The sequence below is a fragment of the Lontra canadensis genome, unplaced genomic scaffold (genome assembly GCF_010015895.1).
Source record: "Lontra canadensis isolate GAN:19392208 unplaced genomic scaffold, GSC_riverotter_1.0 scaffold49, whole genome shotgun sequence".
NCBI classification, from domain to species: domain Eukaryota; kingdom Metazoa; phylum Chordata; class Mammalia; order Carnivora; family Mustelidae; genus Lontra; species Lontra canadensis.
Window position 1 is genome coordinate 59,783 of NW_022631043.1, and position 18,749 is coordinate 78,531.

General features: G+C 63.1%; 3 protein-coding genes across 4 annotated transcripts in view; all 3 read left to right on the top strand.

Annotated features, from left to right (window-relative positions):
* Nucleotides 1-2,004: 2,004 nt before the first annotated feature.
* Nucleotides 2,005-5,063, top strand: LYNX1 (Ly6/neurotoxin 1). 2 transcript variants are annotated; one of them, XM_032873450.1, is made up of 4 exons: nt 2,005-2,058; nt 3,395-3,554; nt 3,765-3,866; nt 4,070-5,063. In XM_032873450.1, the coding sequence occupies exons 2-4, from the start codon at nt 3,503-3,505 to the stop codon at nt 4,264-4,266; spliced, it is 351 nt and encodes a 116-aa protein (XP_032729341.1). In that variant the 5' UTR covers nt 2,005-2,058; nt 3,395-3,502; the 3' UTR covers nt 4,267-5,063. The 2 variants fall into 2 exon arrangements, with proteins under 2 accessions (XP_032729341.1, XP_032729342.1); XM_032873451.1 differs by having other exon boundaries at nt 2,014-2,058; nt 3,403-3,554.
* Nucleotides 5,064-9,058: 3,995 nt separating this feature from the next.
* LOC116877004 (secreted Ly-6/uPAR domain-containing protein 2-like) lies at nt 9,059-13,011 on the top strand. The gene is made up of 3 exons (XM_032873452.1): nt 9,059-9,122; nt 12,490-12,582; nt 12,858-13,011. The coding sequence occupies exons 1-3, from the start codon at nt 9,059-9,061 to the stop codon at nt 12,992-12,994; spliced, it is 294 nt and encodes a 97-aa protein (XP_032729343.1). The 3' UTR covers nt 12,995-13,011.
* A 4,311-nt stretch (nt 13,012-17,322) lies between these two features.
* SLURP1 (secreted LY6/PLAUR domain containing 1) overlaps nt 17,323-18,749 on the top strand; it is a 6,845-nt gene continuing 5,418 nt past the window's right edge. The window contains exons 1-2 of the mRNA XM_032873435.1: nt 17,323-17,461; nt 18,530-18,649. Of these exons, the coding sequence (XP_032729326.1) occupies nt 17,401-17,461; nt 18,530-18,649 (181 nt within the window). The 5' untranslated portion in view covers nt 17,323-17,400. The remainder of the gene's footprint in view (nt 17,462-18,529; nt 18,650-18,749) is intronic.

Sequence of the window (18,749 nt, forward strand, 5' to 3'; positions counted from 1 at the left end):
GCCCCCTCTGCTCACCTCCTCTCTCTTGAGCAGCCCTCCTCAACCTGAGCTCTGAGCTCTGTCCTGTGAATCCCAGCTGCCCTGGCACTTGTCTCCTCCCTCAGGGAGAGCACGCAGGCTCTGCTCGGTCCCCCCGAGGTAAAGCCTGCAGTCCCTTCTGCGAAGTCCTTCCTCCAGAGTCCCAGACTCTGTTGGCCTGTCATGCAATGACCAAAAAACACTGCTTCATTTATTTTCCCTTTTTTGGTTGCTTAAGGCAAGGCGGTAAACCCAGTTCTCATTAATGCGCATAGCCTGATGCTGAAGCCGGTGGTGTGCTCTGGTTTTGACCCATGTGTTTATTCTCTGCCCTGTTAGAGTGTGAGCTTCATGAGGATGAGATATTTGGGGTACATGGGACGGACATCTCAGTGGCCACTGGCAAACAGGGTGACCAACCATTCCAGTCTGCCCACAGAGATTGCCTCCATGGGTCTGGAGGCTCAGTGCCTAGGGCCCCCCAAACAATTCACCTCCTTTCAAGACAAAACAAAAACAAAAACAAAAAACAGAACAACAACAACAACAACAAAAAAAAAACCCTTATATGTAGTCAAATGGAATGTTGTGTTTTCGCATCAGAAAAAAAAATGAAAAATTTAGGGTCCATGAAAATCTTAAATTTCACCTAAAACAGAACAAAAGCTAAATGTTGAAGTGAAGTTATATAAGTAAAAACCAGTTATTTAGGGGCGCCTGGGTGGCTCAGTGGGTTAAAGCCTCTGCCTTCGGCTCGGGTCGTGGTCTCCGGGTCCTGGGATTGAGCCCCGCGTGGGGCTCTCTGCTCCGCGGGGAGCCTGCTTCCTCCTCTCTCTGCCTGCCTCTCTGCCTACTTGTGATCTCTGTCTGTCAAATAAATAAAAATAAAAATCTTAAAAAAAACCAGTTATTTAATATTGATACTATGGTTGGAGGGTGGCCCTGAAGTAATGGGATTCAAGTTCAAGGCTTGCCGTTCCGCTTTGCTAGACGGGGACCAGGGACCGTTGCGGGGACTGAAGCCCGGAAATGCTCGGTAAAATGCAGAAGTCACTCAGCAGCTAAGGCAGGGCCAGGTGGGGACCCAGGCAGGCTGAACAGGGAGCCGGGTCCAGGGGTCACTGCGCCCTGGGACAGCTCCATGCAGCACCTCTGCTGAACCGGGCTCGAGGACTAGGTCCTGGGTGGTGGCATGGAAGAGGGGTCAAAGTGCACCTGGCAGCAGCAGGGAGAGACTGGGAGAGCCCGAAGCTTCAGCCGGGTCGCTGCGGCCAGACCCCGTGGAGGTAGCTCCTGAACGGTGCACGTGCATCTGAGGATCGCGTGGGTATCCCTGTCCTGCCGCACTCCGCCGTGCGGGAGTTGCGCGACGCTGGGGCTGAGGTTTGAATCCCCGTGGGCGGCGGGCTGGCTGAAGCGAGATGGGAGGGGCGTTGGGGTGGAGCCTGGGCCTACCTGGGGCGGGGGCGGAGACGGCGGAGCCGGGGCGGGGCTGAGACTGGGCGGAGCTGGGGCGTGACCGACAAGAAAGGGAGCCAGGGGCGGAGCTGGGGGCGAGGCGGAGACTGGGCGGAGCTTGGGGCGTGGTCAAGATAAATGCGAGTCAGGGGCGGAGCCGGGGCGAGGATTGGGCCGAGCTGGGAATGGGGTGGAGCCGGAGCAGGACCAAGACTAGGCAGGGGGGCGGGGCCGAAGCTAAATAGGGCCAGGGACGGAGCTGTGAAGGGGGCGGGGCTGGGGCGGGGCTGAGACAGACTGGAGCCCGGGGGCGGAGACTGGGGGAGACTGGGAAGAGCTGGGGAAGGGTGGGCCCGGGGCGGGCCGGGGCCGGGGCCGGGGCGGGCCCAAAGCCGGCCGGGGGCGGGCCGGGGAGGGCCGGGGCGGAGCCTCCGGCGGAGAGCTCACGCGCTGCGGTTGGCTTCCAGCTGCACAGGCCGCGGAGGGGCACTGCCTAGTGGTCACCGCGGGGCGCTCGGGCCATCCTGCTATCAGACCGGGGGCTCGGCGAGCGGCCGCGGGGGAGTCTCGGGCGCAGCGGAGGTACGGTGTGCTGAAGGTCACGGTTGAGGTCACCCGAAACCTTCCCCCTCTGCTGGGGACCGCAGTCTTCGGGGCGGAGCTCTCCGGGAGAGGCGGGAAGCGCTGGAGCCGCGGCTCGGCCTCGCTCAGGCCTCGGGCGTCCTGAAGTCGGCTCTTGGGAAACGGGGCCTGAAGAAGTGCGGGTTTGACGTGCTGGGGAGGGCGGAGTCTAACCTAGTCCGCTGGGGCGGGGACGCTGCGCACCCCCACCAGTCCCGAATGTCCCCGCAGGGCGGAGGGGAGTCCTAGTCCAAATGCCGCACCCCACCCCCGCCCCGCCTCTCACCGGAGACTGGATCTCTCCATCCCAAACACCGTAGGGGAACTGGGAAGTTAGTTCTCCTGCTGTTTGCCCAGTGCCCCTCCGCCTGGTCCGAGCTCAGCACTGCGCGGAACTGCGGCTGTGGCCAGGGACGCAGACCTGGAAGGCCCAAGTAGGGCGGGGCTCTGGAGGTCTTCCTGGGAGCGCAGCCCCCGCCTGGACCCTGAAAGGAGCAGAAGTGGAGACCCACTCAGGGATACCCCAGTGACGTGATTTTGGAATATAGATGAGGTTTGGTGGAGTGGGGTCTGGAGCCGATTCCCAAAAGAGGGTTCTTGAGAGGTCTTTGGTGCAAATTGGTGGTTTTATTAAAGCCCAGGGATGGGACCTGCGGGCAGAAAGAGCTGCACTGGGGTCCTGAGGAGGAAATGACTATGTACCATGGGGTTGGGGGAGGTATGGAGAAAGGGAGTTTTTCAAAAGACCTTTTATATGCTCAAGAGGACCTTCAGGGTCCTGGAGGCCTCGCCATTGTCCAGGTTATTTACCCGTAGCAAAGCAGTAACATTAAGACAGTTGGGAGCTTCTGGGAAGAACATCACATGTCCCCCCAGGAGTGGGCGGCAGTGAGGGGGAGGGGGGGCTGCAGGGTGTCACCTTCTGCTTCTTCAGCTAGCCTTCTGCTCCCTCATCACCAGGAGCAAAGGGGAGGGGAAGCCATGAGGAGAGACCCAGCCCTGGGGCCCAGTCCTGCATTCAGGGCCCTAGGTGACGGGGGCGGGGAGGGGGGGCAGCGTATCAGGCTCCCACGGGGCCCTGCATGGACCGTCCCCCGAGTCTGCGCCACAGGTCTCCTGTCTTGCAGATGCCTGCCTCTCCCCTTGGAATGTCCCCCACCCTGCTCCCTTCTCATCTCTTTTCATGTTCCTTTCTTCAGGAAGCCTGACACTCTGGGTAGGGTGGCCCTTCTGCACAGGTCCCCTGGGGTCTCTCAGTCCTCCTGGTGACCACCTGTCTTTGTCTCCCTCTGTGCAGCGCTGCAGTGCCTTGAGGCAACCAGGAGCTCCCGGATGGCAGGGGTCGTCTGACCCCTCTGTGCCCTGCCCAGCCCACCACTCCCACTCTGTCCTCCCACCTCCAGCCATGGCAGCCCTCCTCACCCTGTTCCTGGCAGCCCTGGTGGGCCTCCCTCTAGGTAAGACAGTTGGAGAACAGAGCGATGGACAGACACCTGTTCGGGGGGTTGGGGGGGAGAACAGTTGGGCCAGAAATGGGGAGGGAGGCCAGAAGGCCTAACCACCTCCGTCCAGCTTTCTGCCCTGAGGAAGGTAACAGGGCCTGGGGTCTGACGGGCTGGAGGAGGGGCCTCTCCAATCCAGCTCCCACCCCACACCCTGGCCCCCAGCCCAGGCTCTGGACTGCCACGTGTGCGCCTACAATGGAGAGAACTGCTTCAACCCCATGCGTTGCCCAGCCATGGTCACCTACTGCATGACCACGCGCACTTGTGAGTCCGCCGGTGTCCCCTGCTGCCCTTCCTGGGGAGGGGGGTGTGAGGGCTGTCCTCCCCTGCCCCGGGCAGTGTGGGACCCAGAGGAGGGAGGCTCCCTGCTGCACTCGGATTCTGGGAGCACCTGGCTGGGGGACCCAGCACCCTGGGTCCAGCCAGGGTGGACCAACCCTGGTCCCTCGCCTGCCTCCCCTCTGCAGACTACACCCCGACCAGGATGAAGGTCAGCAAGTCCTGTGTGCCCAGCTGCTTTGAGACAGTGTATGACGGTTATTCCAAACACGCCTCCACCACTGCCTGCTGCCAGTACGACCTCTGTAACAGCGCCGGCCTTGCCGTGCCTGGGGCCCTGGCCCTGGCACCCATTCTCCTGGCTACCCTCTGGGGTCTGCTCTAAACCCCGCCCCCCAGGACCCACTCCAGGACAAGGTCCTGAGAGGCTCAGCCTTTCCCTTTCACCCCGCACACCCCACCCACCTGCTGCACCCCACCCCTACCCAGCTACACCCAGCACTGCCTGCTAGAGGGACTCCCTTGCCTGCCTGCCACCCTGGGCTTCGCTGGGCCTCGCTCCCAGACCACGACCTTCTGTTCTTGAAAGGTCGATGTGGGCCCAGCCCTCCCAGAGGAGCCTGGCAAAGTGTGCTGCTTAGCTAGGGTCCTCTGCTGGCTGAGGAACACTGATCTGAAGGGAGACTTGGCTCGCCTTCCTGGCAGCTCTGGGAGCAAGGCCCCACCCCAGTCCACCCAGGAAGTGTGGGGAGCCGTGAGGGGAAATTGGGGACCCAGGATGGGTGAGGGACCATCCTGGGAAGAAGGGGTTTCTGGGGCACCAGGAGGGCTATCTCTGTGCCTCTGACTGAGGCCAGGAGCTGCCCCGGGGGAGCTGTGGCATAGAGGCCCGAGGGAGGCAGGGCTTTATCTCTATCTGCTGTCCCAGGTAGGAGTGCCAGGAACATCCTGGCAGCCCTTGGCTGGGGGTTGGGGGTGATCTCAACCTAAAGAGAACCCTGAGCGCCTCCCTCGCCCCCAGAAACCTGGTAAGGGAGTCTTCCCCTTTTTACTTTTCCCCTTCCCCACCCTGGCCTGAGGCTGGCAGGCACTTGGGGGAGGGGCAGGCGGGCAGCTATATTTGGTGAAGCCCAGAGCTGACCCCAGGACTATTTTCGGCAGGGAGGAAAGCAAGCTGGGGGGGGTGGGCCCAAACAGCCTCGTCTTCAGCCCTAGTGTGCCCCTTAACAGAGGGGGGCGAGCCGCAGTGGGCGTCTGGGAGAGTTTGCCCACCTGAGTCAGCTGGGGCGGGGATCCTGGGAGTCCGTCCAGGACAGAGGCTGGGAGAGGCAGAGTCCAGATGCCAATGACCCAGCTCCCTTCGGACATGTGCCCCGAGATTTCCTGTGCACCCCAATCCCAACAACCTGTTGACATCCACTTCCAGCGTGCCCCCCTCTGCTCTGGTCTGCAGGCCTGGCTGAATGAGGGCTGGCTGACCTGGCCTTGGCCCCAAAGCCTGAGGGTCTTCACAAGGACCCTCCAGCCTCTGACTGCCTGAGCCGGGAAAGAGCGGTCCACCTGAGGCTGAAGAGCTCCCTCCTTGATTTGAAGAGTGGCGTGCTGGTGCCCCCAAGCCGGCGGGGCATTGGGACCCCCAAGAGCCCAAGAATTGGCATTATTTAAAGGGTGCCCAGCCTAGGTGAACCCCATCCCTGTCCTGGTTTGGGAAACAAGAGTCCGCCCAACATGGACCATCCTGGGTAAGGGTGGCCTGGGAAACGCATCTTCCTGCCAGTGGGGCCAGACTGCGCACATGTCCTCATGCCCCAGGGCACACAGGGCTTGAGGCCTTACCTGACCAGTGTCCCCAGCTCCGTTGTCCGTAGAGGAGCCTAGGAGCCCCTTCAAGCTGTCTGGGCCTAAATTGGCAGGACAGTGGCAAATGCTTATATGGTGGGATTGTCCCTGGAACTCAGGAGCCCATGGCCCGAGAGCATGGCTCTCATGGTGGGGTTGGGGGGAGCTGGACAGTCTGGCTCTCATGGGGGGCGGGGGGGGGGCTGGACAGTCTGCCCGGAGAGTTTCACTCAGGTCCTTCTGGAACTCGAGGGACTAGGAGAGCCTCGGGCGGGGTCCTCAGACTTGACTGGCTGCTTGGACCTCCCAGAATGTCTGGGAAGATAGGCCTCATCCTGGGCAGGAAGGCGCTGCACTCAGGGAGTGCCTGGTCAAGAGCTCAGTCCCCACGGAGACCTGGGTGTCTCTGTCCTCCACAGCCCAATCCGGTGTGAGTGCTCCCTGGGGGAGGCTGGGAGCAAGCCAGACCCCAGCCGCGAGCTCCCAAAGGTCCAGCAGGACTCCCCAAGAGTGATCAGCCTCGGGGAAGTGACCCAGCTCGCTCACAGAGCTGGCTGGAAGGCCGGCACAGGCCTCTGGCTGTGGAAGCCTGCTAGGAGGAAGGGTGGACATGGGCCTGTAGCCCCAGCCGCCCTTGGCCTCCTGACTCAGTGGGAGAGGCTTGGAAGCAGTTGTTAGCTTGTGTAAGACTTGTCCCAGGTCAGCGGCATCCTAGGCCACAGCTGGGAGGAGCACAGGGTCAGTCCCCCCTCCCCTCAGTGGGTGATGACCTTAGAGACCTGCCTAGCCACCTTGGGGTTCTGGGGTCCCCGAGAGCAGGGAGCCGGGCTTGCCGCAGTATGGGGGTCCTTATACCTGCCTTCTGTCCCCATCTGCCCATCCTCCGCTATGACCCAATCCAAGTCCAAGACCCAGAACATTGCACCCGGCCCACAGGACCATGCCCCGCACACACACACTCCCACAGCCCCCTGGCTGGATGGGCTGTCCCCAGAACCCAGCACGGAGCCCTTGGCAGGCCCTCAGCTGATATGGGACCTGGACCCTAGTGGGAAGCCCGTGACACTGAACTTGAAGGGCAGTGCCGGTGGGGACCACACTGATGAGGACGGGGTCTGACCTCCGTCTGGCTTCACTGTGCCCCGGCCACCGGCACTCCATGACCACCCTGCGAGGAGCAAGCCATTCCCACGCCCCCTTCACAGGTGAGGTACAAATCGGGACAGGGCGCCCAGCCGCCACACCCCTGCCCCACTGAGCAGTATTCTCCCACCGGCTAGGAGGCTGCACCCCCGAGCCTGGGGTGGGGAAACCAAGGAGGGGTTTTATAAACTGAAAACAAACTGCGCCCAGGAAATACAAGAGCTTAGGGTCAGGAGAACTCTAGAAGAAGAGTGGAACCAGAGACCTGAGAAGCCATGAGGCCCCCAGGCAGGTGTCCAGCCCTGTGTCTGTCCCGGTCTGGCTGGAGTTGCCAGGCTGCCCGCAGGCAGTGGGCATGTCCTCTGTGGGAAGGGGTCCCTCCAACAGAAGCGAGTACCCCCTGGACGGGAATAGAGGTGCTCCTTGAAGCTCCCTGTGGCGTCTCAAGTCTGGAAGCAGCCCGAAGGTCTCAGTGCCACCTGCCATGGGTCCCCTCGGAGCACAGCTGAGCAGCCGGAACTGCGGGCGCTGACCTTCGGGGCACCCTCCAAAGCGCCCGCCCCACTGCTGGGAGGGGAGGGGGAGGGTGCATCCACCACCCCATCTCCCTTTGCAGCAGCTGATTTGTTAAACACCCATCTTACCACTGAAAAGGGTGCAAAGAAATGGGGATGCCTCCTTCTTTCTTCTACCCCCCTCCCGTGAGTTTTGTTGGGTCCTACAACTCGGGGTGCCTGGAGGTCCTCACCCACGTCTCTGAGCCTCAGCTGTCTCATTGGTAAAATGGGACTGGTCGGTCCCCGCAAGCCGAGCCTCGGGAGCACGGCCGAGGCTGTGGGTGAACATGCCCGGCCCCGGCCCTAGCACACAGGAGGCTTCGGATGGACGGATGGATGGGTGGCCCCTCTTCCCTTCGTGCCATGTGCGAGGGCTGGGCCCTTCCAGGGCTGTGCCGCACCCTGGCGGCTAATGCTAAGCCCCGTAGCCCTGACCCTGACCTTGATCGGCATGAGAACCCGCCTTCGGGCCAGGGCTCCCTCCTTTGCTCACATGATGCACTTCAAGGAGGCCCTGTCAGTGTCTCGAGTGTGAATAAATGGGTAAATACATACGTCCACCCGTCTCTCTGTTCTCAGCGGCCGCCGCGGCCGGCGCCAGGTCCCCTCCCTGGCCTCGTACGGCTGGTCATGCCGGCTCTGTGGGTCCCAGACTCCAATTCGCCCTGGTTCATCCCGTCGCCCTTGGAGCCAGAGCTGGCATGGGACAAGGGGACGACCCATGGGAGGGAAGCGGGCACGAGAAGCCAAGGACCCGGGGCTCCAGGGAAAAGTGACAGGCCCACCAATTCACCCGGCCTCCCTCTGAGAGGAGTCCCTAGAGGGGGCTGGGGGGACCCCAGGAACCCACCTACCACCCCTGCTTTCAAGCTCTTCCCCTAGGGGCAGGGTCTGAGTCCACTCAGCTCCAGCCGGAAGGAGCCCACCAGATAGAGTGGTGGACAGAAGCCACTCGGCGGCCAGAGCAGACACAAGGACCGGTGGGTGGACAAGCTTCTGCGCTGCCCCCACGGCTTTTGGCAGAATGGTGGGGCCGGCAGGTGGCTCCGCACATCTGGCTTCTGCTCTCACATGCGCCCTTTTGGGCTCTCACCCATCATGGGACCCTTTGAAATATCTCTCTGCTCCCCGCACCTCCCCGGCCCCAGCCACAGGGCACACGGGCACGCTGCCCAGGTCTTGGGTCCTGCCGTGTGAGCTCCGCGACAGCCACCAGCCCTCATCACTCCTAGCAAGGCCGCAGCTCTCCACCGCCAGGACCGCGGAGGACGCACCCGTTCCCGCTCTGAGGAGGGGAGCTGGTCATCGGACACCTTGGGGGGGCACTTCTGGCTACCCCTAAGCTTCGCAGGCGTGTTGAGCGGGAAGGGCGAGCTCAGGTCTGTGCTGGACCCTTGTTCCAGTTCCTCACAGGAAAACCAGACACTGTGCCAGGGGGTCTTACCTGGTCCCCACCCTGCCATCTGATGGACAAAGAGGTCTGTGTGATAAACGGGGCTGGGCCTGGGGCCTGGGGGCTGGGCAGGACCCAGCCTGGCTCCTCCACTGAGTCAGCGGCCAGGTGAGTCAGAGCCGGCGGGAGCAGCCGGTATAAGAGGGCAGCCTGGTACCTGCGAGCCTGCCTTGACCCAGGAAACCATGCGGCTGCTCCCTGGGCTCTTGCTGGCCGCTGCCTTGAGCCTGGAGCTGGGTGAGTCCAAGGGCCACCTCTGTCCCCACTGCTCTAAGCCAGTCCCCCAACCCCAGCCACTACCGAGCCCTGGGCTGGGGCTCGTCACCTCAGGGAAGTCCAATTCCTGCCCCCTTACCCCCTTTTCTGGGCTCTAGACCCTCCCCACCTGCCACTTCCTACCTTCTGCTTGTGGACAGCACTCAGGAGCTCTCCCCCACCCCCTCCTGGACCCGCAGGCCCATCAGTGGAGCCCACAATGCTGTCCTTGTCCCTGCAAGGGCCGTCAACCTCCCAGCGCCCTGCCCGGAGCTTGACAGCCCACTCCCCCGCAGGCTTCTCCACTCAACAGTGACCCCCACACTGAGTGTGAGGGCCTCTTCCAGTTCTCCCTGGTCTGCCCCTGTTTCCTAGGACCACCCTCTTCTGGACCCTAATGGTTCTCTTCTGACTGGGACACGGGTCTCTCCTCCTTTTGCTCAGGCTTCCTTCTGGCGCCAGTTCCCCACTCTGGCCATTTATTTCCGTGTTTGGCTGCGCCCACGTCTGCCCTTGCTGGCCCTGTCTGGTCCAGCTCCAGGCCTGGTGGGCCAAATGCCTGTCTAAGGGCTTCTCGGGGAACTCTGCCTCAAATGGGGCTGCCCAACCTGGCCTCATCTTCCTAGTGCACCCAATGGGGGACGGCGTCTCCGCCCACCCACCCACAGCCCCGAAAGAAACCAGCCGGCCCCACACCCCCAGCTCTCACCTGACAAGGCCTCTGCCTCCACTCCTGGGAAGGCATCTTCCTCACGGCCCGTGGCCCTAAACGAGATGGACACGGGGAGCGTCTGTATTGCCCCTGGCATGGGCCTTGGCTCCACCCAGGGCCGTCTGGGATCTGCTGCTGTCCCCCTGCAGGAACCTTCCGCCCCAGGCCCAGGCACTTGCAGGCTCTCTGTTCAGTGGGGAGGGTCTCACCAGCGAACCCTAAGAACTGCCCCAGGGTCGTCAGTGGGGATGGACAGGGTGGGGAAAGCCTTTGTCACCTCCAGCGCTAAGTCACAGGCCCCTCCTCCCTCCTCTGGCTCCGCTGCGGTCCAGCGGATCAGGGGAGCAGCACATGCCACAGCATTGCTGGTGTCCTCTCCCTGCTCCTGCCTAGTCCCCACGCCTGCCCTGTCAGAGGGAACACAGGGGGTGCAGAGTGGGAGGGGTCCCATCTGCTGCACAGTGAGCCAGGACAGGGCACGAGCCTGGCCAGCTGCTCCCACAGCCCTGCCGCCAGACGGCTCTTCTTTCCCCTTCCCCCTCCTCCTTCCCTCCCTCCCTTCCTCCCTTCCTTCCTCCCTTCCTTCCTCTTTCCTTCCTCCCTCCCCCCTCCTTCCACCCCTCCCTTCCTTCTTCCCTCCCTCCCTCCCTCCTTCCCCCCTTCCTCCCTTCCTTCCACGAAGCTCTCCTGGCCTCCACTAGGTACAGTGGGGATGTATATATATATACACACACACACACACACACACACACACACACACACACGGGGGATGCTCTGGGGCCGCAGAAGAGTGGGTGAAACACCCCACCCATGTCCTTCAGGTCAGAGGGGGTGGGGTGGGGAGGGAGCCCTGAGCAAGGTCACATGGGGGCAGGGATGCTGCCACCAGGCTGGGGCAGAGGTGCCAGCCGCTCGTGGGGGGCATGTCAAAGGAGGAGCCATCAACTCTGCCTGGAAATCCAGAAGGCCTTCTTAGAGGAGGTGGCATTTAAGCTGGGGCCTGTCTTGCCTGGAAGTCAGAGGGAAGAGCATGGGCGAAGCAGGGAGGCGTCTGGGCGAATGAGAGAGGACAGCAGAGGAGAGCGGGAGGCGGGAACTGCATTTCTCAAGGGGCTCCCTTGGGGCAGAGACACCCCAGTTTCCCAGGTGACAGTCCCCTGTCTGTCCATTAGGTGGCACACGCAGCTTACCACGCCATCCTCGGGCGTGATGTGCCGGTGGCTTCAAGCAGCAGTGATGAGCTTTGTGACAGGAGCTGTCACCTTTCCTGGTCGCGGGCAGTCTCAGATTGCTCTGCAGGGCTCGCCGATGAGTCGGGGCCAACTGGGCACACTCTCATGGCGGGGACTTCGCGTCTCCATCACTGCTCTGGGGCTCTGGGAGGAGGCTGCCCACAACCCCGGGGCTGAGCAGAGGGCTCAGGGCTGGCCAGGAGGTGTGTGCGCCTCGCCCAGGTGTGCATGTGTGTGCCCGTGCACATTGGGGTTTGGTGAAAGTGCAGCGCCTCACGGTGCCCACTGGCCCGGGTCGGAGAGTGAGCTGATCTGGGGCAGATCCAGGGCAATGGTGGTGGCGGGGCTGGGGCAGCCAGCAGAGGCCTGAAGGACGGACTGGGGCATGGGTGGGGCGGGAGGAGCCCGCCCCGAACTGTGGTGCCCTGAAGCTCAGAGCCTGCTGGCAGCGAGCGTGCCCCGTGCGAGTGTGCCCCGTGCGAGTGTGCTGCGTCTGCACTGGGGACTGCACTGCTGCGTCTGTCACTGCGTCTGCACTGACAGAAGCACTGAGCACAGGAACCAGAGAAGGAGGGAGGAAATTCAAGGCAAGGAACATGGTGGGGAGGGGGTGCCGAAGGACAGACAGCCCCCCGCTGTGCCCCCATTCGAGGACAGGGCTGATGGGCAGATCTGCCAGACATTTACGGAATGAACTTAGTATTTCAAAAGCCTCCAGGTTGTCCTCAGAGAAGAAACATTGAACAAAACTGCGCTGGCCCGTGCCTTTCGCCGCCCGGCGCTCCTGTCCCCATGGCTTCCCACTCCCCACGGAGGCCAGTGAGGCCCCCCCCACCGCAGCCACCAGAACGAAGGAGCCTGTGGGTCTCAGGGGTTCTGCTGACGTGGAAATGGGCACGGCCACATCGTGGGGAGCCCTCACCACCTCCCCCCCATCTCCAACCCCCAGCTCGTTCTGCGTGAAGCCGCTGCTCACGCCATCCACTGGGTGGGGAGGTGGCACAGAGAGTCCGCGAAGACCCCATCCTGCCCCTCAGCCCAATGCTGTCCTGGGCCGGGGGACCAGCAGAGCCACCTCCAGCTGCAGCCGACCCCGCTGTGGCCCCGGGCCTGGCCACCTGCACCCTGGGAAGAGAGGTCCTGCAGGATGGAAGGGCAGAGGGCCAGCCCTGGGCTGAGGCTTGGGACGGGGTGGGCTCCCCACCCCCTAATTCCGGAAGGTCTTAAGGGACTGCCCATGCCAGGATGAGAGACTAGGGTCCTGAGAATGAGAGGGGGGTCCTGGGTGGGAAGAGAGGGTGTTGTCAGGCCGGCATTGACCACACCTGTGTCCCTCTCGATCTGTGCGTCCATCCACATGTCCCTCCACCCACTGCTGACCCGCCTGTCCCTCCTCTGCTCGCGGCTGCAGCGCAAGGCTTGAACTGTCACCAGTGCAAGGGCTTTGGAGGGTGCACCCATGCGTCCAGATGCCCATCGGGCTCCAACTACTGCGTCAGCATCGCCACCCGTGAGTAAGGGATGTGTGGGGTGGCCCAGCTGTGCCCTCTCTGCCCAGGAGAGGAGACCCAAGCTCAGAGGGGGCAGAGCTAGTCCAGGCTCCCAACAAGGCTGGAACAGGATGGGAGGGGCACCCACTGACCTCAGTGCAAGAGAGGACTCAAGGGAGGAGGCCAGTTACACCCAGTTTGGGCGGTGACTCTTGTCTTGGTGGCAGGTGGGGCGGGAGCACAGGCAGCTCAGGGCCTCAGGGAGCTTGCACTGTTTACCTTTTGTCCACCGCAGGAGTCCCCTTCAGCGTCGCTGACCTACCTCTGGTGACCAAATCGTGCTACAGTGGCTGCCCGGACATCTCTACCCTTGGCCTTGGCCCCCACGTGTCCATCGTCTGCTGCCAGTTCAGCCTCTGCAACAGGGACTGACCGCCCCTCTACCCTCGGCTGCCCCCCCCCCCCAGGAGCCGGCCCAGGGTTAAGAGATACCTGGAGCCCCAGGCTGATGCTGCTCAGGCAGCTGAGAGGGGGCACCAGCTGGGGGGGAGGTGCTCCAGCGTCCCAGCGCGCAGAGCAGGAGGTCCTAAGAACTAGAGGTGGCATTGGGCGGGCCAGAGGAAGAGGGAGGGCCCCCAGCAGAGAAAGGGACCTTTGGGGGAACTGGAAAGGGGAAGATGGAGGGAACAGAGCAGACAGGTGAGAGGGGGAGGCTGGAGGCGGCTCGGCCCCCACCCATGCACAGGCGCAGTCGCCTTCGCACACCCACACGCACACCCACGCACGTCCCGATACACCGCCCCCACACGCTGAGAAACTTTTAATCAGGGCTCCAGCCGGCCTCCAGCTGCGGAGTGGACCAAGACCCTACCCCACCAGGGGCCATGGATCCTCCCCACCACATGACCCCCAGCACAGCGCCCAGCCCTTGCCTTGTCCTTACCCTGACCACGGTCTCATGAAGGAAAACGTGGAAAAGCCAGTGCGGTGGTGCAGCCACCCAGTGTGGGGGGTAGTGTCCCAGCAGAGAGTGACCCCACAGAGAGGCACAAGCAGGGATTCGGGCTAGCGGGGTGAGGACCGCACGCGGGAAGGGCAGGACTGCGCAGGCGCTAATGTGGCATGCGGCAGGTGCAGGGGCGGGGGGCGACACGGCACAGGCGGTGGGTAGCTGACCACCCCGGGAAGAAAACCAAACCAAACCGGCTCTAGGCCTTCACTCCCACTCACTCGAAAGGCATTCCAACTGAATCACAGATTTAAGTGTTAAAAAGAGAAAGAGAGAGAGAGATTGTTAAAGTGTTTGGCGTAGAAAATCGAGACACCCAGCAATCCCATCCGCGGGCACATACCTGCGCCGGACGAACCCAGGTTCACATGGAAGCCTCTCGGTGACCGCTCACACCAGCCTCCCTCGTAACAGCGACAGCGTGGATAGACACCCCGGTCTGTCCAGACCGCGCCCCGCGCTGCTAAGGGCGGCGGCACGAAGCTGAGACCTGAGACGCGGAGAGCGAGAGGCCACACGCGGAGAACCGCAAACTGCGCTCCACTCTCGTTTCTGCGAAGCGCCCAGCACAGGCCAATCCAGGGGGCGGGCAGCCAGGGCAGGCTGGGAGCGCGCTGGTGCGGGGCTGGCAGCCCGCGGGGGCGCGGGGGCGCGGGGAGGGCTCCTTCCTGAGCCTGACTGGGGAGGGTTTCAGGACCTGAGTACACCAGCTCTCCGTGGGTGAACTGTACGGAAGGTGACCCGTGTCCAATAAAGCTGATACAAATTTCAAAGAGAAAAAAAGAAAATGTGTTTGCAAGAAAAACAGGACCGCACATCCAGACTAAGAAAGGTTCGTGACCACACAAACACAGGAAAGATTGCGCTGGGCAAAACCAGAGCGCAGGCAACAGCACAGGCAGCCCCCACGGCCGCACCACCCCTGGGCGCAGTGAAGAGTGCTGCCCCGTCCCACCAGCAGATTTCCCCGAGGAGAACGTCAGCCACACGCAGAGCCAAAAAGGAGCCTTTACATCTAGGAGCGAGCACACGGAGAAGAGGGGGTCAGGGCGGGCGGGAAGCCACCCTTCTGTGCCCCGGGGTGGGGCGCAGCGGTCCCTGGCCGGCAGGTCTGCTGCCTGCCCCCGGAACTGTTCAGTGTTGGCCGCCCCCCCGAAACGTCACCAGACACCTGCAGCAGGGAGTGCACACCCACACGGCCTGCAACCCCCCGCTCCAGGCTTGAGAATCTGGTGAAAGGCAGGGATCCCAGTGTGAGGGCCTGGTGAAGCCTGGGTGAGCACCCGGTGAAGCAACTTAGGTCCCGAGGCAGGGGTGCTGAGTCTTGAGGCCTGAGACCCATCAAGAGCGGATGGGTCTTTTGCACGGTTCCTGCAAACACCCTGGGAGGGTCAGGCCGTGGTCGGTGGGGACCAGAAGCGCTATCATGTGACAAGGAGTGCACGGTGTTGGGGGGCTGGGCAGCGAGGGTTCCCAGGTGTCCCAGCACAGATGGGAGCAGCCTCACGCCTGCCGGCACACAGGTGACCATATATTAGGGCACGTCCACATCGGGGTCCTTCAGGAAGGGTACAGCCGAAAGAGCTGCCTCGGGGATAATGTCACTCCCCGCATTTTCTTCACTGTGTAGAAACATGGAGCCATCAGGCTACTCTGCTGGACGCCCCGCACAGGGGAACGGGTGAGCAGGAGCCAGACACCCCACAGCCTTCCTGGGGGCCTGCAGACACTGCCCAGAGGAGGCCACCCACAGACGGCTGGGGAGGAAGCCCAGTCCGGAGACGGAGTAGCAGCAGAGAGCCCTGACCCTGGTCACACTCTGAACCCTGACCCTGGTCACATGATGGGCCCTGATTTTGTCACACTCTGAGTCTGGACCCTGGTCACACTCTTGAGCCCTGCCCTCGAGGCTCCTAGTAGGACTGGGGGATGGTTGGAGACCTGTCAGCATGGAGGCATCCTAGACAGAGCCCACCCAAACTCTGACTGAGCCACATCCCTCCCGGACTGAGTAGACAGGTGCAAATTTGCAGTTAAGTTTCAGCCTGGCTGCCCAGGGATCAGGCGGAAACTGTAGGAGGGGTGAACGCCCAGGGGCAAGGGGTGCGCTCTGGATGGAAAGTACAGGTGGGGCCCTTGGGTCTGAGCACAAGGAGCTGGGCTTGGTCCTGGCTGCGGCAAAGGAATTGGGCTGGATCGAAGGAGGAAGCTAGGGTGTGTGTGGTGGGTGTCTAATCCGGTTAACGGCATCCGCGTCAGCGCCGACGGCGGCCGTGGCGACTTGCTCAAGTGTGAAATCAGACAAGCCCGGCTGCTGCTTGCGCTTCCCCAGCCCGCGCAAGGTGACCTGCCCAAGTCCGCAGCTGCCAGGAGCGTCCGATCCTATGCCCGAAGCAGAGTCAGTTGTTAGTGTTGTGTGCTAGTGTCGTGTCTCCAGAGCTGTGGTGAGGAAAGCACGATCCAGCAGGGGAGGTGGCTCCCCCAGGCTGGGTGCTCCGGGAAGCCACGCACCCAGCCCGCAGGCCCCACCCAGTGTCTAGAGGGGCACAGGACCCGTCAGCTCCCACATGGAGCTGATCTCAAAGGAAAGCCAAGGACCGCATAAACGCTGTGGGGTGGGGGTGGGGGGAGTCCCCAGACAGAATGTCAACCACAGGAGGGTGGGCGAGGAACGGGCATCCCTGGTGACAGGAAAAGCAGGAGCAAAGTCTTGGAGGGGAGTAAGATTTGGACCCTCTGGGAGAAGACAGAGGAGTTGGGTGGGGTTGCAGCGTGGCCCCAAGTGAGTCCGGGCGCCATGGCCTTGACTTCCCAGCAAGAGGCCCTGGGACCTGCCAACAACCCTCCCCACCCTACCCCGGGGTTCACCCTGACAGCTGTGGGCTTGCTAGAGGGTGTGACTGGGTCACGGGTAGAGGGCATCCTAGGGCGGCTGAAGTGCAGGCACTCTGGGGGGATGTGTGTGCGCCTGTGTGTTGGGGGGCAGCAGCGGCCGGAGCCACACTTCGGTGCTGTCTGGGCCTTGGGCAAGGGCCTTGCTGTCGACGGCCTGACCTACAACGGTCCAGGAGAGCCCTGCCCAAGGGGCAGCCTCTGTGGTTTCTTTAGAGACCAAGGTGTACCTGCCTCTCCAGTGGGCACTGGGGCTAGTGTCCCCAAAGTGACCCGGCCCCTCCCCAGCTCCGCCCTCCACCCAGGACCTTTCTGTTGACCCAGCTCTCTTCCTGTCTTTGTGCCCATAAGCCTGTCAATACACTTCGGCTGGTTGTCCCAGCGGCGGTCTATCCCCGTATCTCCGTGCCCCGCGAGATTCCCTCAAAGGAGCTGGGGTGGGGGTGGGGGGCTGCAGGCCCCCTTGGAGCACTCAAACCCAGAATTACTAGACCCAGACTCTGCCCTGGAGGCAGGCCTGGGGACCCCAGTGGGAAGGGTGCTTGGCAGAGGCAGAAACCAGGGTGGGGGTAGGGGTGGAGGAGGAAGGAGAAGGTGGAGAGCCCGGGGAAGGGAGTCATAGAGGGAGGTGGGGGCCCCAAATCACAGAGAGGGGCCATCAGGACCAGGAAGGGACCCCAGGCTGTGAGGGGGTAGAGGAAAGGGGAAGAGGACAGGGAGGGCAGGAGGAGTCCCCACAGAGGAATGGGGCTTCCAGTGCAGGCGGGAGGGGCCCCAGTGGGTGGAGGGGGGCGGGTCTCTGCACCTCTGCCGCCCACAAGAAACCCAATCCCACTAATCTGCTTGGCTGACCGGTCGGGTGGCTGCACTGGGTGTCCACTGTCCCTGCGGGCAGGCTGAAGGCGAGCGTGCTGCAGAGCAGGGTGAGGACTAGATCATGAGGGGGACACGGCTGGTGCTACTGATGCTGGTGCTGGCGACCTGCGGCCACAAGCTCGGTGAGGGGAGCGGGGCAGGGGGACCAGGGAGCAGAGGAAGGCGGGGAGACCCAGGAGAGGCGGGGTGGGGAGCAAGGGTGAGCCGCAGGGAAGGGCGCAGGTGTCTGAGGGGGAGGAGGGCATAGCCCCAAAGGCCGCCCCCCAGGGCTGGGGCAGCTGCAGAGGCTCTGGGAGCCAGCTGGGGAGCTGCATGTCACTGGGGGCCATGGGCACCCTGGAAAGGCTGTAGCTGGAGAGGTTGTGGGCAGAACCATGTTCCCCAATTCTGGGTCCATGTGGAGGCAGGGCTCAGGGGCGTCTTGGGGAGACCAGGAAGGCTCTGGGAACTGGGGCTGACACAGGGGTCTGAGAGAACACCTGGAGGAGATGCCCCAGCCCCTCGGGGCACACACACTCTGCCAGAAAAGGAGCTGGGCAGTGGGGGCCCCAGCCAGAGGGGAAACAGATCAACCAGAGGCACAGTGACACGCAGTGGGGGTAGAGCCTGTGGCCTTGGCTGTGCCGTACCAGCTGGCCCTGGTCAGGCCAGCCAGGCTCCTGCAGTGGGTGGGGCGCAAAGCAGCACACCCTGGGGCCCCGCCCCTGCCGGCCCGCACCCCGACCTGCCCCGGGTCCCCGAGCTGTGGCTCTTCCCTCCTTTGTTAATCTGGCACCTGTGGGTGCCCCAGGCCCAGCCCGGACCACCCTGCACCCCACACACCTCCTTGTCTGTTCCCGGTGCTCACTGTCGCTCGTTGGGTGCTGCACTTTGCTGGCCAGGAATCCTGAGGGGGTGTCCAGCCACACTGAGGCCCTCCCTGACCCTGCAGGGACGCCTGGCTCCCTGCAGGCCCCTCCTCGATGCTTCCAGAGCTGTCCCCTCCCCACCTTGGCCCTGCAGGCTGAGCCTATCAGGGGCACGCTCTGTCTCCAAGGACCACAGATCAAACCTCCTGAGACCTCCCAGGGTCTGGGCCGCTGGGCACCAGCAGCCTGGACGGCGCGGCCCCCTCAAACCTGGGTCTCTGGGACGGGGGCTCGGGGAGGGGCAGGGCAAGCCTGATGTGTCCTTTGTCCCTTCTTACCCAGCGGAGGCCCTGCGATGCTACACCTGTCATGAGCCTACTAGTGTGTCCAGCTGTGTTGCCGTCGCTACCTGCAATGCCAACGAGACCATGTGCAAGACCACCCTCTACTCCCTGGAGATAGGTCCGCGGGAGCGGGTGGGCGGGGCGATAGGTCCGCGGGAGCGGTGGGCGGGGCGATAGTTCCGCGGGAGCGGTGGGCGGGGCGATAGGTCCGCGGGAGC

Coding starts and splice junctions, on each gene's coding strand:
- LYNX1 (XM_032873450.1), top strand. CDS start 3,503: ATGGCAGCCCTCCTCACCCTGTTCCTGGCAGCCCTGGTGGGCCTCCCT. Junction 3,555..3,764: donor CCTGGTGGGCCTCCCTCTAG/GTAAGACAGTTG, acceptor CCTGGCCCCCAG/CCCAGGCTCTGGACTGCCAC. Junction 3,867..4,069: donor CTGCATGACCACGCGCACTT/GTGAGTCCGCCG, acceptor TCCCCTCTGCAG/ACTACACCCCGACCAGGATG.
- LOC116877004 (XM_032873452.1), top strand. CDS start 9,059: ATGCGGCTGCTCCCTGGGCTCTTGCTGGCCGCTGCCTTGAGCCTGGAG. Junction 9,123..12,489: donor GGAGCTGGGTGAGTCCAAGG/GCCACCTCTGTC, acceptor CTGCAGCGCAAG/GCTTGAACTGTCACCAGTGC. Junction 12,583..12,857: donor CTGCGTCAGCATCGCCACCC/GTGAGTAAGGGA, acceptor TGTCCACCGCAG/GAGTCCCCTTCAGCGTCGCT.